The sequence below is a fragment of the Pygoscelis adeliae genome, unplaced genomic scaffold (assembly GCF_000699105.1).
Source record: "Pygoscelis adeliae isolate BGI_AS28 unplaced genomic scaffold, ASM69910v1 Scaffold10, whole genome shotgun sequence".
Lineage (NCBI taxonomy): Eukaryota > Metazoa > Chordata > Aves > Sphenisciformes > Spheniscidae > Pygoscelis > Pygoscelis adeliae.
In genome coordinates, this window is record NW_008824053.1 from 2,846,708 (window position 1) to 2,860,807 (window position 14,100).

The 14,100-nt window shown below is 40.9% G+C and overlaps 1 protein-coding gene across 1 annotated transcript in view; it reads left to right on the forward strand.

Moving 5' to 3' along the window:
• DPYD (dihydropyrimidine dehydrogenase) overlaps positions 1-14,100 on the forward strand; it is a 372,912-nt gene that overhangs the window by 293,644 nt on the left and 65,168 nt on the right. Inside the window, exon 20 of the mRNA XM_009333861.1 lies at positions 10,998-11,140. Within this exon, the coding sequence (XP_009332136.1) occupies positions 10,998-11,140 (143 nt within the window). The remainder of the gene's footprint in view (positions 1-10,997; positions 11,141-14,100) is intronic.

Below are 14,100 nucleotides of genomic sequence, written 5' to 3' on the forward strand. Positions count from 1 at the left end.
TCTCCAGGCTGACCAACCCCAACTCTCTCAGCCTTTCTTCATAGAAGAGGTGTTCCACCCCCCTGATCATTTTTGTGGCCCTCTTCTGGACCCGCTCCAACAGGTCCGCGTCTTTCTTATGCTGAGGGCTCCAGAGCTGGACGCAGTACTCCAGGGGGGGTCTCACCAGAGCAGAGCAGAGGGGCAGAATCCCCTCCCTCGACCTGCTGGCCCCGCTTCTTGTGATGCAGCCCAGGATACGGTTGGCCTTCAGGGCTGCAAGCGCACATTGCTGGCTCATGTCCAGCTTTCAGTATCACATCCTTTCCAGCCTCCAGTATGGACAGCTCTAGTTTTTGCTCTTGTTCACATGAGTCTCTGTCTGCCCATATCCTTTTGTGTCAAACTCCAGAATTGCAAAGTGAAATTGTCAGAAGCCCCCATACTCTGCTTCTTTTCCCAACCCTACCCTGGTAGCAGCAGCTTGCTTTCCAAATACTCAACAGGCTCTTGTATGGCCCTTCTTCTTTCCAAATGATGATACAGCCCACCAGCTTACAGACACATGCAGATCCCCATGAACAGTCAAGGTAGGTAGTTTCCATTTATTGCTGGGAGAAAAAAAAAGTGTCAAATAACTTCCTACTCATCCTATGGCAAGCAGATGAGTAGGGCTGTGTGCTTCAGCTACCTTAGGTATAGCTATCAGTTTTCCTACTCTTGCTTGTGTGAGTCTTGAGAAACGGAAAGTGTTGAAATAAATGGCTATGATACACATAGTGTTGAAATAAACATTTATTTTAACACACTGTATGTGATGAGCCATTTATTTTAACACTTTTCACTTGAAGTGTTGAAATAACAGGTTTTATCAGGGGACGTGTCATCCACTGTTTTATGTATATGTGAATATGGAAATATATCTACTGAGTGTGTGTGTGTGTATATATATATACTCACACAGATTATACAGATATGTAATAATAAAATGGTAGATGCGTGTGTAGACACACACACTATTGCACAGGCAAATACAGTGTTTTTCACTGAAATTGAGTCATTTGTTTCACAAAAATTTTGTGTTCATGCCATTGTATTTTTAATATATTTTATGTATCTATAAATAGATCTAAATATATCCATACATAAAATTGTATATTACTAGATAGTAGCAACTGGATGAGACAGATAAAAGAGAGAGAGAGACAAAATAAAATAGATAAACCGCAAAATAGGATAAGAATGATCCCGGGTTATGTAAAGGGAGAAGGAAATACTTCACCCGACCTTTCTAGATATCAAGATCTGGTTTCTTTAGTTTGCTGTGCTTTCATAAGCTCTGCTTCCCTTTCTGTAATGGACTTCTAGGCAAGTGGTTATTAAACAGTACAAGGTATGCTTCAGGTTTTGTAAATAACCTGAAAAGTAGTTGTACTGCATTTTTCAGTAATGTTTTTATTTTTAAATACACTGTAGGAGCCCCCGCGACCTGCTCAGCAGCCAGTCACCACTCTTCCAGTGTGCCGTTAGATATACTAAATTGCCTTTGTATGATTAGAATAACGTATGCGCTAAATTACAGGCAACAGACTTATACAGACACACACGCACGTCCCGCTTTCTGGCACCAGGGTCATGTTGACCACGGTAGTTGTTGTTGTTAAGAAGGTTAAAACCAGCTCAAACAAAGGTAGCGCTTCTTCTGAGGCTGACAGAGGCAAGGCTGCCTTTGAACAGATCTGTAAGCTTCTGGGTAAACAGCCACAAACACTTCTACTAGACTTTGAGTTAAACGCGTCTGTCTCTGCACCGAAATAAATGGGCAGCGAGACCTACCGTGCGTGAAAGTGAAGCACTCGCATCTTTCGGGGAGAAGGATTGCCCGGCAGAATTTGGCAGGAGCTCATTTGTCCCTCTGTGATAGCTGCAACGGTCTTGTCTGGTAACTGTGGGCAGTATTTCCTAGACGGGCTGTCCCCTGCCTTTTATGCTCATCTACTTCACGTGTCTTTTTCCTTGTGTTATGTTGGGAGCATACCTCAGTTACTAGCACTACTTTTAGTATTTTATCATTACTGTTGTATTGTTTGTTTTATTTCATTAGCACTACCACTCTCTCGGTAAAAGGCAAGTTTTGTCCTGGCCCAGTGGAGGAGTGCAGCGGAAAAGGTGCCGCAGCTCCTTCAGCAGCACACCGTGCTCAGCTCCGCCGCACCGAACCAGGTGGCTCGGACTCTTAAGTCACGATGGGGAGCACTAGCGAAGCCCTCAGGAAAAAGAAAGGGCATACCGAGCCAACCGAAGAACACGTGAAGCACGGTGTGAGACAATTCCCAGCTTCAGGTCAAACCAAAGTAGAAAGCATGAATGACATTAAATACTGGACATCTGATAAACTGCAACAGAAAATGCTTTGCTGGGTTTCATGCAGATCACCGGAGGTATCAATTTTTCGTGGATCTGTAGTTTTCAGTGAGAGAATGGCTTTGTTAGGAAATGTTTAACCAGCTCTTGCAGCAATCGCAAAACAATTTTTATCTGTCCTCTTGATTTTTCCTACTGAAGTTCGATATGAGTGAAAATTCCCCCGGGTCTTCCTGGATAAATAATATTTACAGATAAGAGAAATTTACTTTTTCCCTCTCTCTTTCTCCGATTCTAACCTTTTTAATTGAGAGAAGTCTCTGATGACTGCTAAACATTTATTGAATGAGAACTCTGGTGATTTTATGAACTTTCAGCTGAAAGAGCATAAATAATCACTAGTATCAATTCAAAAATGGTAAAAATAAATCCTAAAAAGGACACTGATTTTTCTCTGTGCTTATAGAAGTTCCACCATTTTTTTCTATTTGGGTACAATTTTTTTCCAAAGGAAACATGAAGCAAAATGATTACTTCTTTTTTCCAGTCACAGGTTAGACTCAAACCCGTAGGTATCCCAAATAGGATCAAATGAGAAGTAAGCTTTGAAATAAAAAGGGGAAATAATTATCAGAGAAAATATTAACACACCATCAGTTTATCAAGCCATAAATGTCATAGATAGTCACAATAAGCTAACAAAAAGGAGTAGAATGCAGTCAGTCGATGTGGTTTCAAGAGCCAGCGATGGCATAGTGAGGCAGAAATTGTTTCAGATCTGCAGAATCATTGACTTTATTCTAAAGTCTTGGGGTAAAGTCCTGACTTCACTGTAGTCAGCAGAACCTTTGCCGTTGATTTGGGTGGCGTTGGCACATCACCCTTCACAAATTATAGATAAAATGAAACATCAGGTGGCCATTGGTTTGAAGATGTAGGCTAACTGTTGTAGAGACATCCCATAAAACGAATATTCCCTCGAATGCTCCATTTGGTAAATGAATAATTCAAAGTTTTGGTTGGAAATAGCCAGAGCCTGAGTAAATAGTACATTGTTATTAGTGATTTTGGCAAATGGCTTTTAATGTGTGAGTAGTAATGGACTGAAGGACTGACCAGGCTGTGAAATAGATAGGAAGCAGTGGAAAGAGTCTTCTCTGGATCCTGGGAAGTGTTGGGCTGCACACCATTAAAGCTGTGGCAAGGTCCATCTTGAACTTGCTCTTTGGGCACTTTCTATATTTTTTAGTGCGCTAAATATTGTGTCCCCCATTTGGGGACCTCATAACAGCTGTGGATAGTCTTTCTCTCTAAACGTGTCTATTCATTGGGTTTTCTTCTGCATGTAAATGCATTCTCTGGCCATTTTGAAGGATGTGCCTGCTACACTGTTTCATTAAACTGCCGCGTTATCGGGTAATTGTTTAAACATAATGCCATAGCACTATCAAAAGGAAAGGTGAACTAATGGCATTTGCAAATGTCAGGGATTATCTTAACACTTTTATTATAGTTTATAAAAAGTAGGTTCAGGGCATTCCATGGCAATTATTTCCACAGAAATTGGTTATTTAAATAAATTGCTAATTATCTGGATATGACAGTATTGAAAACCCTGCTAATGAGTTATTTGATAAGTGTAGCTTATGGTGGCCACCTACAGGTGGGAGAGAGAAAGAACATATAGAATAATTGCAATCAGAAGGAATGCGATGCAAATGAATTGTGTATCACCTGCACATTTCCCTGGACTGTTTGCAAATGCAGATGATATATATGTATAAAGTACTTTGATCACCAGTACTAGGCAGCATACACGTTATGCAGAAAATGTCTTAACAAAGAATTGTTTTCTGTGGTCTTTTCCTAATCCCCAAACTTTCTTATCTGGTTACTTCCTGCAGCGTTGGATTGATCATCTACAATGCCTGAACTTTCCCAGACCAATTCCCTTATGTAATGCTTTTTCACCCAAGTCTGGTATTTGCTGTCATTGGCTTCTTTTGTCATTAGCTTTATTAATTTTAACAGTCAGGGAGATAACAATGTCAGCTGTCTTCCCAGAATGTATTTACAGAGGGGGGGAGGGTGATGTTGCTTAGATTTGGGGATTTTATTTTTTTTATGCGGCACAGACTTTATCAGTAATTTATTAATCAAAAATAATGCCTCAGCTAACTTTTCTTTATAATATTTAGGCTCTGTGGTTTAACTCTGATATTAAATTTGTAAAGAAGAACTGCAGTGTAATATAATATAATGCAAATTAAAAATTAATTTTACTTTACAATGCACAGAATGGGGAGAATTATGACCCAAATTCATTTTTATTCCATCTCGTAACCATAGATACAAAAATTTGCTTTTAAGTCATCTACGAACCAAAGGTATGAGAGTTTGCTTTCCTTTTAAATCTGTGTCTTTTGTTGATAGAGAGTTTGATAAAGATCATTCAGACTGTTTCACGATTCCGGCTCAATATTATCAGTCTGAATTGATTCACCTCAGTTCTGTTGGCTGTTTTTTAATGGACCTGGATCATCTTTACCTAAAGGCCCATTTAGAGCTGCTGCAAATATGTGTTAAAGACTTTAAACTACCATGCTGGTGCAATATATGGCAACTGAGAATGTAGCCCAGTATTCAAGACTTTTGAGGCTTTTTTTTTCCCAATTGGTGGATCATTGGGATCAAGAAGATCTGAATTGTTTCTGCTAGGAACTTCCAAAGCTACTGGGTTGCTTGAAGCTTAACACCAGGCTTCTCCTTGAAGAAGGCATTAAGTTTGGCTCTCAAGCCTCAATCTAGTGAACGTTTTTGGTGCTTGACAGGATCGAGTCCTCTGGGGACTCCAAGGTCTTATGAAGTCATAGAATCACAGAATAGTACCTCTAAAGGTCCTCTAGTCCAACCCCCCTGCCGTGGGCAGGGACATCTTCAACTAGAGCAGGTTGCTCAGAGCCCCGTCCAGCCTGACCTGGAATGTTCCCAGGGATGGGGCATCCACCACCTCTCTGGGCAACCTGGGCCAGTGCTTCACCACCCTCAGTGTAAAACATTTCTTCCTTCTATCTAGTCTAAATCTATTCCCCTTTAGTTTAAAGCCATTCCCCCTTGTCCTGTCGCAACAGGCCCTGCTAAAAAGTCTGTCCCCATCTTTCTTATAAGCCCCCTTCAAGTATTGAAAGGCTGCAATAAGGTCTCCCCAAAGCCTTCTCTTTTCCAGGCTGACCAACGCCAACTCTCTCAGCCTGTCTTCATAGGAGAGGTGTTCCATCCCCCTGATCATTTTCGTGGCCCTCCTCTGGACCCGCTCCAACAGGTCCGTGTCTTTCCCATGCTGAGGGCTCCAGAGCTTGACGCGGTACTCCAGGTGGGGTCTCACCAGAGCAGACTGAATGCAGCCCAGGATACAGTTGGCTTTCTGGGCTGCAAGCACACATTGATACTGGGGGTTGCCCTGACCCAGGTGCAGGACCCTGCACTTGCCCTTGTTGAACCTCATGATGTTCACATGGGCCCACTTCTCCAGCTTGTCCAGGTCCCTCTGGATGGCATCCCATCCCTCTGGCGTGTCAACCGCACCACTCAGCTTGGTGTCATCTGCAAACTTGCTGAGGGTGCGCTCGATCCCACTGTCTATGTCATTGATGAAGATACTAAACAGTACTGGTCCCAATACGGACCCCTGTGGGATGCCACTCATCACCAGTCTCCATCTGGACATTGAGCCGTTGACCACTACCCTCTGAATGTGACCATCCAACCAATTCCTCATCCGCTGGACAATCCACCCATCAAATCCATACCTCTCCAAGTTAGAGAGAAGGACGTTGTGGGGGACCGTGTCAAAGGCCTTACAGAGGTCCAGATAGACAACATCCGTAGCTCTTCCCTTGTCTGCTGATGTAGTCACTCCATCAAAGTGTCATAATAAAAGTCGCAATGAAACATCAAAGTCACAATAAAACATGTGTCTTCTGGCATTGGTAAAGGGTTTTTTAGTTCCTAAGGAAAAATAAGCAATCAAACAAATAAGTAGGTATAATACCTCTCATCAGTTTGTCACCAGTCTGCTATCCTCAGAGGACAAGGGCAGGACTCTGCCTGCCTGCGCTGATCAGGGACAGGCATTTGATTGATATATGTTCTGCTTCTCCTTCATGTTGTATTTTGCCTATTTGGATTTCCTTGACTGCAGTCCCTCATAGTCACAAAAAATCTGACTTTTTATTAAAAAGGAAACAAACCCAAAACTCTTTGTTTTAAGGCAAGAAAAAGGTCAGGGACCTTTGCATCATAGAATTATTTCATTGTTTAAATCTTTATATAATAGCAAGTATTTGTTCCATAATTAATGAGAGACTTGAAAGAGTAGTTTTCAACAGAGTAGCATGTCATCTCCACCAGATATTTTTCTGTCTGTCCTTCATTTTCAAATCTCACTCCCCTGCTTGAGGTCTGGATAAATGGACTTTGTTTGTTAAATCTCATTATTTTACAGCAAGGTAAATGATAGCCACATCTAGCATCTGGTAGCAGCTGTAATGCTATTATCAGGAGAGTACCATATCAGCAGTTTCCCCAGCTACGGGTGCTTAACTAGTGGAATTACAGGTCCCAACATGTCAAAGTATGTGGTAGATGCTTATTTTTTTGCATGTGAGCTGTCTTTCAAATGCATGCCGGATTTGGACCCCAGCTTCTTAAATACCGTTGGATTTATCAGACAACATTCTGCAAATTCCCACTACTACATACAGCTCTCTTAAAATTTGGTATTAAATCTCCTTTATTTCAACCTTTTAAAAACTCCTTCTTCACAAATCTCTGTAATGGAATTTATCACCTTCCTGCAGTACTCACATGAAAATGCAAGAAAATGGAGACTTTAGGTCAAATTCAATGCTCATTTGCTTTTTTTTATTATTTGCCCCCCTTTTTTTTTAATAGCTTGGCATCACTATTGTTTGTATTCTTTCTTTATTTTTAGCTTTAATCTGGAAGGTTGTTGCACCATTTCATTAGGCAGTAGGATCTCTATCACAAGTAAATCACATTGTATTCCAGACCAGCAGCTTTTATTACAGGAGGGGAAGCTTCTGAACTGTTGATCAAGAAATGCACGGGCGAATGGCTGCACCTTCTGATGTGCTTATTCCATATTCTGTAGACTAAAGAAAAAAATGCTGGGATGAACAGTGACACCTCAGTCAACCCTCTGATTGTCATTAGAGCCATTTATTTACTCTCATCAGCAGCACTCCTGAAATGTTTTTAAATTCATTTGGGTGAATTATAGATGAATGGAATACTTTTGCGATTGTACCAATTTATCACTAATTTACTAATCACCAAAGGTAAGTAAGTGATAGCTCATATTATGAATATCAAGTGCAGCCAGTACTAAAAAGTACCTATATTCCATAATAAATTCTAAGTCTTATTGCCATCTCTGCTAGGCTTCATCAAATCATATGCTTGATTTCTTTGGGCTAAATGAAGGCCTTTCTGATTACCTGTTGTGCTGAAACCTTAAATAAACTGTCATTTGCTCCTTTTCCTCTACTGACCATTGTACAGAGATAGTAATTTAAGTGAGAAGGTGGCTAATTTAATCAGACTGAAAAAAGGAACAATTACATTCTGGAAATATTTTCTTGTGGAACTCTCTGCTACAAGATATCATTAAGGTCAAGGGTCTATAAGGCTTAAAACTGATTGAATGCAAACTCTCAGAGTTACATTGGGGTTAAAAGAATATAAACCTTCATGCCTCAGGGCAGATGTGAGTTTTTAACTCATACAGATTGGGAAGAAATTTCCCTCTAGCCACATGATTTCAGAGTTACCAGCGTCTGTATTCTTCCACCTTTCTAAAAAATAACTACCTCATGACAGTGAGATTCTGGAGCAGCTATGTCAGTGCCTGAAAGCAATACAGCCAGTCTGGTGCTTACCTGTAGCCTCAATTTCAAACACTGAATATTTGAAGAATTTCATGAAGTAGTGTTTTTCGATGAGATTATTTTCAATGGGTTTGGCTGTGTAGTGTATGTCTTGGCATGTGTGCCCTCCGAAAGGCTTTATAAATAAATCCGTGAGAGCAAACAGCATGGTTCAATTTTTTTTGTCTCAAGTCTTTCACTAAGACTGGACCATCAGTTCTGTCGTAATATTTGCTCTTTGGACACTAGCAGTCATCCTTTTTCAGAGAATCATTCTGTTCCTTTCAAATGTGTTACAATCGATCTAGCTCAAATGACGGCAAATAGTCATTAGCGTCCAGTGGAAAGTTCCTGTTCAGCTCCAGCTCCTTTCTGTGATCTGTTCTGGTGTGATCTTAGATTTTTTAAGGCAGTTTTGGTGAGACTTCTAATTTTTATGAACCAGGCTCTAGTTTTCACCAAAACACACTGATAGTGCATCTTGGGTTAGGCTGTCCGTTTACGCAAATGAAAGTTTGTATGCTGAAAACATTATATCTCTATGTAGTCTCTGTTAATCTAGCAAGAAGTATCTGTGTGAAGCCTGTGAGCAGTCTTGTTCCCTAACATGGGCATGGAAGAACGTCCGGTGTGTCTCGATGGCAAGTGGAAGAGTCTGTCTGATCAGATAGTGAGTTTTTTGTTTTTTCCTCAGGTGCAGAGATCAGCTATTGAAGGAGGAGGTGTTGTATTAAGTATACAGTGAGAAGGTGTTTATCCTGAGGCAGCAGAAGTTGTCATTGCCCGAGAAGATAGTTTTGTGCTGAATCCAGAGCAGGTGTCAACAGAGACTGCTTAGCTGAGCTTTTGGGTGTGAATGTGTTTAATACTGATGGGCCAGGGTCTCCTGTGAATTCAGTGTTGTCTGTCAGGGTTACAGTGAGGGGCAGTGGTATGTTGGAGAAGGCAATGTGCGCTGAGGACAGAGTATTTTTAATGGTTAAGACAAACCAAATTTCAGTTTTCTGTAATGGATAATTACCTTGAAAAAACAGCTCCTCAACAAAGTGACAGTGCAGCTGTCCTATTTAAAGCAAAACATGGGAGGTTTTGTGACCTGAACTTGTGTGGGATCATTCTCCTCATTGACCCTTCCGGCTAGACCGGGGAGGTCTTGGCTGATGCACAAGCAAGGCAGAGGCTCTTTCTAGAGAGCAGAATCCTGAGCCGACAGTAGGTCCTTCATGGAGACCGGTAAAACTCTGCCTGAGAGGACGCACTGATGGGCACACTGGAGGGAGGGCAGGTGCTGGGCTCAGTGAGACAGGGCTGCCTGAAAAAAGATTTTCTTAGATTAAAAATCCAGCCAGCAGACTGCAGTACTTCTGTCTCAGAAAGGACAGAGGAAGAATGGTAACACAGCTTGTTTGAGTTGAAGAAGAAGTTTTGTCTGAAGGAGATGAGGATGTTGGTCAGGCATCTAAGCAGAGGTGTGGCGATGCAGCAGCTACTGTTTCCGCATGGGCTCTTTTCCCACACTTCCTAATTGTGGTTTCTTCTTCCTCTTGCTTTGTTCATTGCATTGGTTTTATTTCTTTCTTCCCTTTTGGTTATTTGCTCTTGCAGAAGGTCAAAGCTTTAAAGGTTATAAAAATACCCATGCAGGGTGTTCAGAAGTATTTCATGTCATGGTATTTCCCCAAGTTACCTAATACAGTACAAAAAAAAAAAGGTACTAGCAATTCCTTGCAATTCCTTGCATAGGTTGCCAGCCAGCCAGTTCCTCTGGGAGCGATGTGTCCCTCCCTTACACTACTGTATTGTTGTCCAATACATTCTAAAGGTTCTCTAGATTAAGTAGAAATTTTAAGAATACGGGAGTTTTCTAGAGAAATCTCAACTAGCCTAAAAAATAAATAACTGAAAGTGTCAGCTGTCTATGCCATCCATCATATAATGAGCAGCATCTGTATGCATATTTTAAATACTTGCATACCATCAATAGGATGTAGCGAAAGCAGATGCATTGCAGACACAGTGAATTGAGACTTTAATCATAATTCCTCCAAATGTAGCAGGGAGTTGTCTGACTCAACCTCTATACACCATTTGAAAATGCAAGCTCCAGTCTTGGAGATACAACCATAAATGAATATACTTCATTCTTTTGAGCTTCTGACTATTGTGTTAATACTTAAAGGGGGCTTACTTAAAGGATTATCCGAATCTACAAACATCCAAAGGAGAAACATATTAAATAATATATGAAATGTCAAGTGCAGTGAAATGGCGCTTTTAAACAATTTTTAGTCAGACATAAATAAACGAGATGTTCCCTGTTACTTGGACAACATCTATGTTCAAAAAATCAACCTGATTCTTTATGTAGAAACATAGATCTTTTTGTCTACAGTGTACTGTATGGAAAGGTATTGCTTTCTGTCTCAGACATTGTTAGTCTTTGTTTTGAGCATCAGCTAAAATGTTCAAGCCGGCTTTGCAATGTTTATCCAAATGTTTCTGCTATTTTCTTTATTTCAGCCAAATTCATAATACTTTACAAGTGTCGATACCATTTGAAACCCACTCGGTGTCAGTTTAGAAATGAATATAACCTCTGCATCTCAGAATTAGATGTTAGTTCCTGATCTTCCTACTATGAGGTATGTGCAGATTACGTCAGGGTGTGTTCTGATGTTGCTAACAAAGCGTTCTGGTTTTCTGTAGGAAATGCTATTAGGCCCATCGCCCTCCGCGCAGTCTCTGCCATAGCCCGTGCTCTCCCAGGATTTCCCATCTTAGCAACTGGAGGCATCGATTCTGCTGAAAGTGGGCTCCAGTTTCTGCACAGTGGGGCTTCTGTTTTACAGGTACCTTTTCTTTCTTTAAAACATTAAAATTAAAATAACTGTATTAAAACCATAATGTATCTTCCTTTCAAACATTAGGATAGCGGGGGTTTTATACCATTGAAAGGAATTTTCATGGTTTTAGCTTCATGCTTCTTGCTAAGAGACATTCATTTCAGATGGAGGAGGAGAAGGAGGAGTTGCCAAAAGAAGACTTTGGGTGTCACAATACCAATCTGGGAAAAGGCTAGCCATGAGTATGTCATCACTTTTTTTCTCTGACCTATAAGATTTAAACTTTAAACATCTCTCCCTTGTCATACAAACAAGGTTGACACAGAGTTAAGCTTGAGCTATCTGATCTTCCTTTATTCCCGGTTTTTGTCTTCTGCAAAGAGCCTTTTCAAGGGGAGAGGGATTTCAAAGAGCACGGACTTCGGTCCCACTGGGAGCCAGTTTAAAGTAACTCTTGTTTATCCAGGCGTCTGTGTGCTTTAAGCATGTTTATCGGAACAGGAGGTGCAGAGCTGTACCTCCTGCATATGGTGCTGGCATTGCAGCCCATTGCATTGGCGTGAGGTGTCCGACTGCATGCAGTAGTTGAGGCTGTTTACATTGCCTGATGGGTTGTTTTGAGGTCCTGGCCAGACTGGCATGGTTAGTTAGTCCCTGTCATGGAAGGAAGCCCTGGTGGCCTGCTATTATGGGCACCGGGAAATTGGCTGGAAATCAGCCCCTTACCTGCTCTGCGAGGCATGTCAGGGCACCATTGCAGCGTATACGTTAGAATGGCTGATGAGGAGCGGGTGGTGGTTATGTTATATTATGCCGTTATATATTGTTACATCCTGGTAGATACTCATCCCCTTTATCTGTAGCTCCCATCGTAGACAACAGCATCTGTGGATCCTGTGGATGTCGGCTTTGTGTCACTCCGTGGGATGACTGGAGCGGTTTCATTCCCACAATTCACTTTGACATTAAAATTAGATTCAGTGTGACCATCCTTTCTGCACAGCTATCGTGACTGCTGAGAATAGTAATTTGTTTGCTACGTTTCAGGAAAAAAAAAAAGGCCGACTCAATGGTTTGGTTTGGCTGGGTTTTTTAATGCACATCAAAGTTAGCACCTCTGGGAGCTGAAGTAGAAGGCTACCGCTTTTTTATAGACTTACTGCGTTCTTTGGATTTATTAATATCATTTCCTGTTTCTTTTAGTTTGTATTAGAATGCTTCAAACTCTTCTTTTCCCATGGACAGACAAAAGATGTACCTTTCTTACACAATGGTCTGAGAGCTTCTTCCATATAAATACTAAGTAACGGTACAAAATACAGAGCAGCATTTGTCTATAAAAAAGTAGAGTTGGCAAGGGAATGTTTTTAGTGCTATAGCTGCATTTCATTTGTTATTACTAATAGAGCTGCAGTTTTGATGGCTTTGTCTGTAACAATGTTCTGATCTACACAGAGTGGAATGATTTTCTGTTCTACGTCTGCTGTCTCTGTTTCTGGATGACTAAAAATGAAGTTTTTTAATGTCATTTATGCACTTTTCCTTTATATAGACTGTGTAGCTGTTATTTTTTCTTATTTCTTTTCTTTTTTGTTGGTTTGCCCCAATGGTAATGGGAAATTCTGAAATATAATTTAATGCAGACATCCCAGTCAGTGCTCAAGGAAAGAATATCGGATTTACAAAACATTAATTATTGTTTTCTTCTTAGTAATAATCAAGATCTCTGGAACTGGCTTCCAGAAATGACGTGGATCTATACTGGTCTTTTGCCCTTTACAGAACAATTTCTCTTCTCAACAGATTTTTCCCAGAGATGGTGAAAAAACTCTTTTCTTGTCCTTAGGCTTCACCAGTAAATAATCTCTAGAACTGATTTTAAACTCCTCTGGATCAAACCTATCCTCAGTCTGAGTGACTTATTTCTGTTTCACTAAAGTAGGGAAGTCATTTAAAGTAATCTGAGATAAATGGATTCTAAAGTTGCTGTGTAGGTAAGGGTCTGAACTAGTTCAATTACATGTATTTAAAAATAAGCCTTTAGTAAACTTAATTCAAGATTATTTGTGAACTGACACAATACTGCACATTTTGTGATCTTATTTCACGTTTCCAAAACCACGAGGACACCTTATGACTGATCCAGAGGCAGAAAGTGCCTTTGGCGACTCTGGAGCGAGCTCTGCGCTCAGCTGTGCCGAATGAGCAGTGTTCTCAAAACCTGGGAGTGGGTGCTGCCACTGCCATCACCGCCCCGTCACGCAGAACAGCGTGCGGATGTTTCCTCATTAGCAGTATTTTAAAATACCGTCTGGCAGGGACTGTCAGTTCACCCAGCATTAAACACGATCCGATACCACTCAGCAGCACGGGTTGTATTGATCCATCCACGGAGCACAGCTAGAGAGCCTGGGAGAGCAGCACTTGCGTGGCCATTGGACTTCCCTTCATTTTGCCCAGACAAGAGTCCTGTGTCTTCTCTGCCGTGAGAGGGTGACGTTCATGGGCTAAAATAATACGAAGGCTTCGTGTGAGTTGATTCAATTGCAATGTGGTATATCTCTTAGAGAAGAGGTTTATGAATAATAAATGTGCCTCCATTAAAGCAAGATCAGGATTTCCTCTGCAGCTATTCCACCTACAATCATTTTCCATTATTTTTTCCAATTGCTTTTATTTTTAAAACGTGGGGATTTATTTTCCATTTACGAAATCATCATACGCAGGGTATTTTGATATATGCCATAACCACCTCAAGTGGTGTTAAGCAGGTATATTAGGGAATGGTTTGCGGAGAGAGCTTCAGTAAAGTGTGTTCTATCCCCTCCTTTAGAAGGTGGAGGGCAACATCTTCGTGTCGTTACTGGCAAAAAGTTCATGTGTAAGAAAGTTTTGCAGCAGGTATAGAAAACAAATTGGATCATTGTAGTCAGTAGTAGCTGGGATTAAAATTTTATACAGCAATT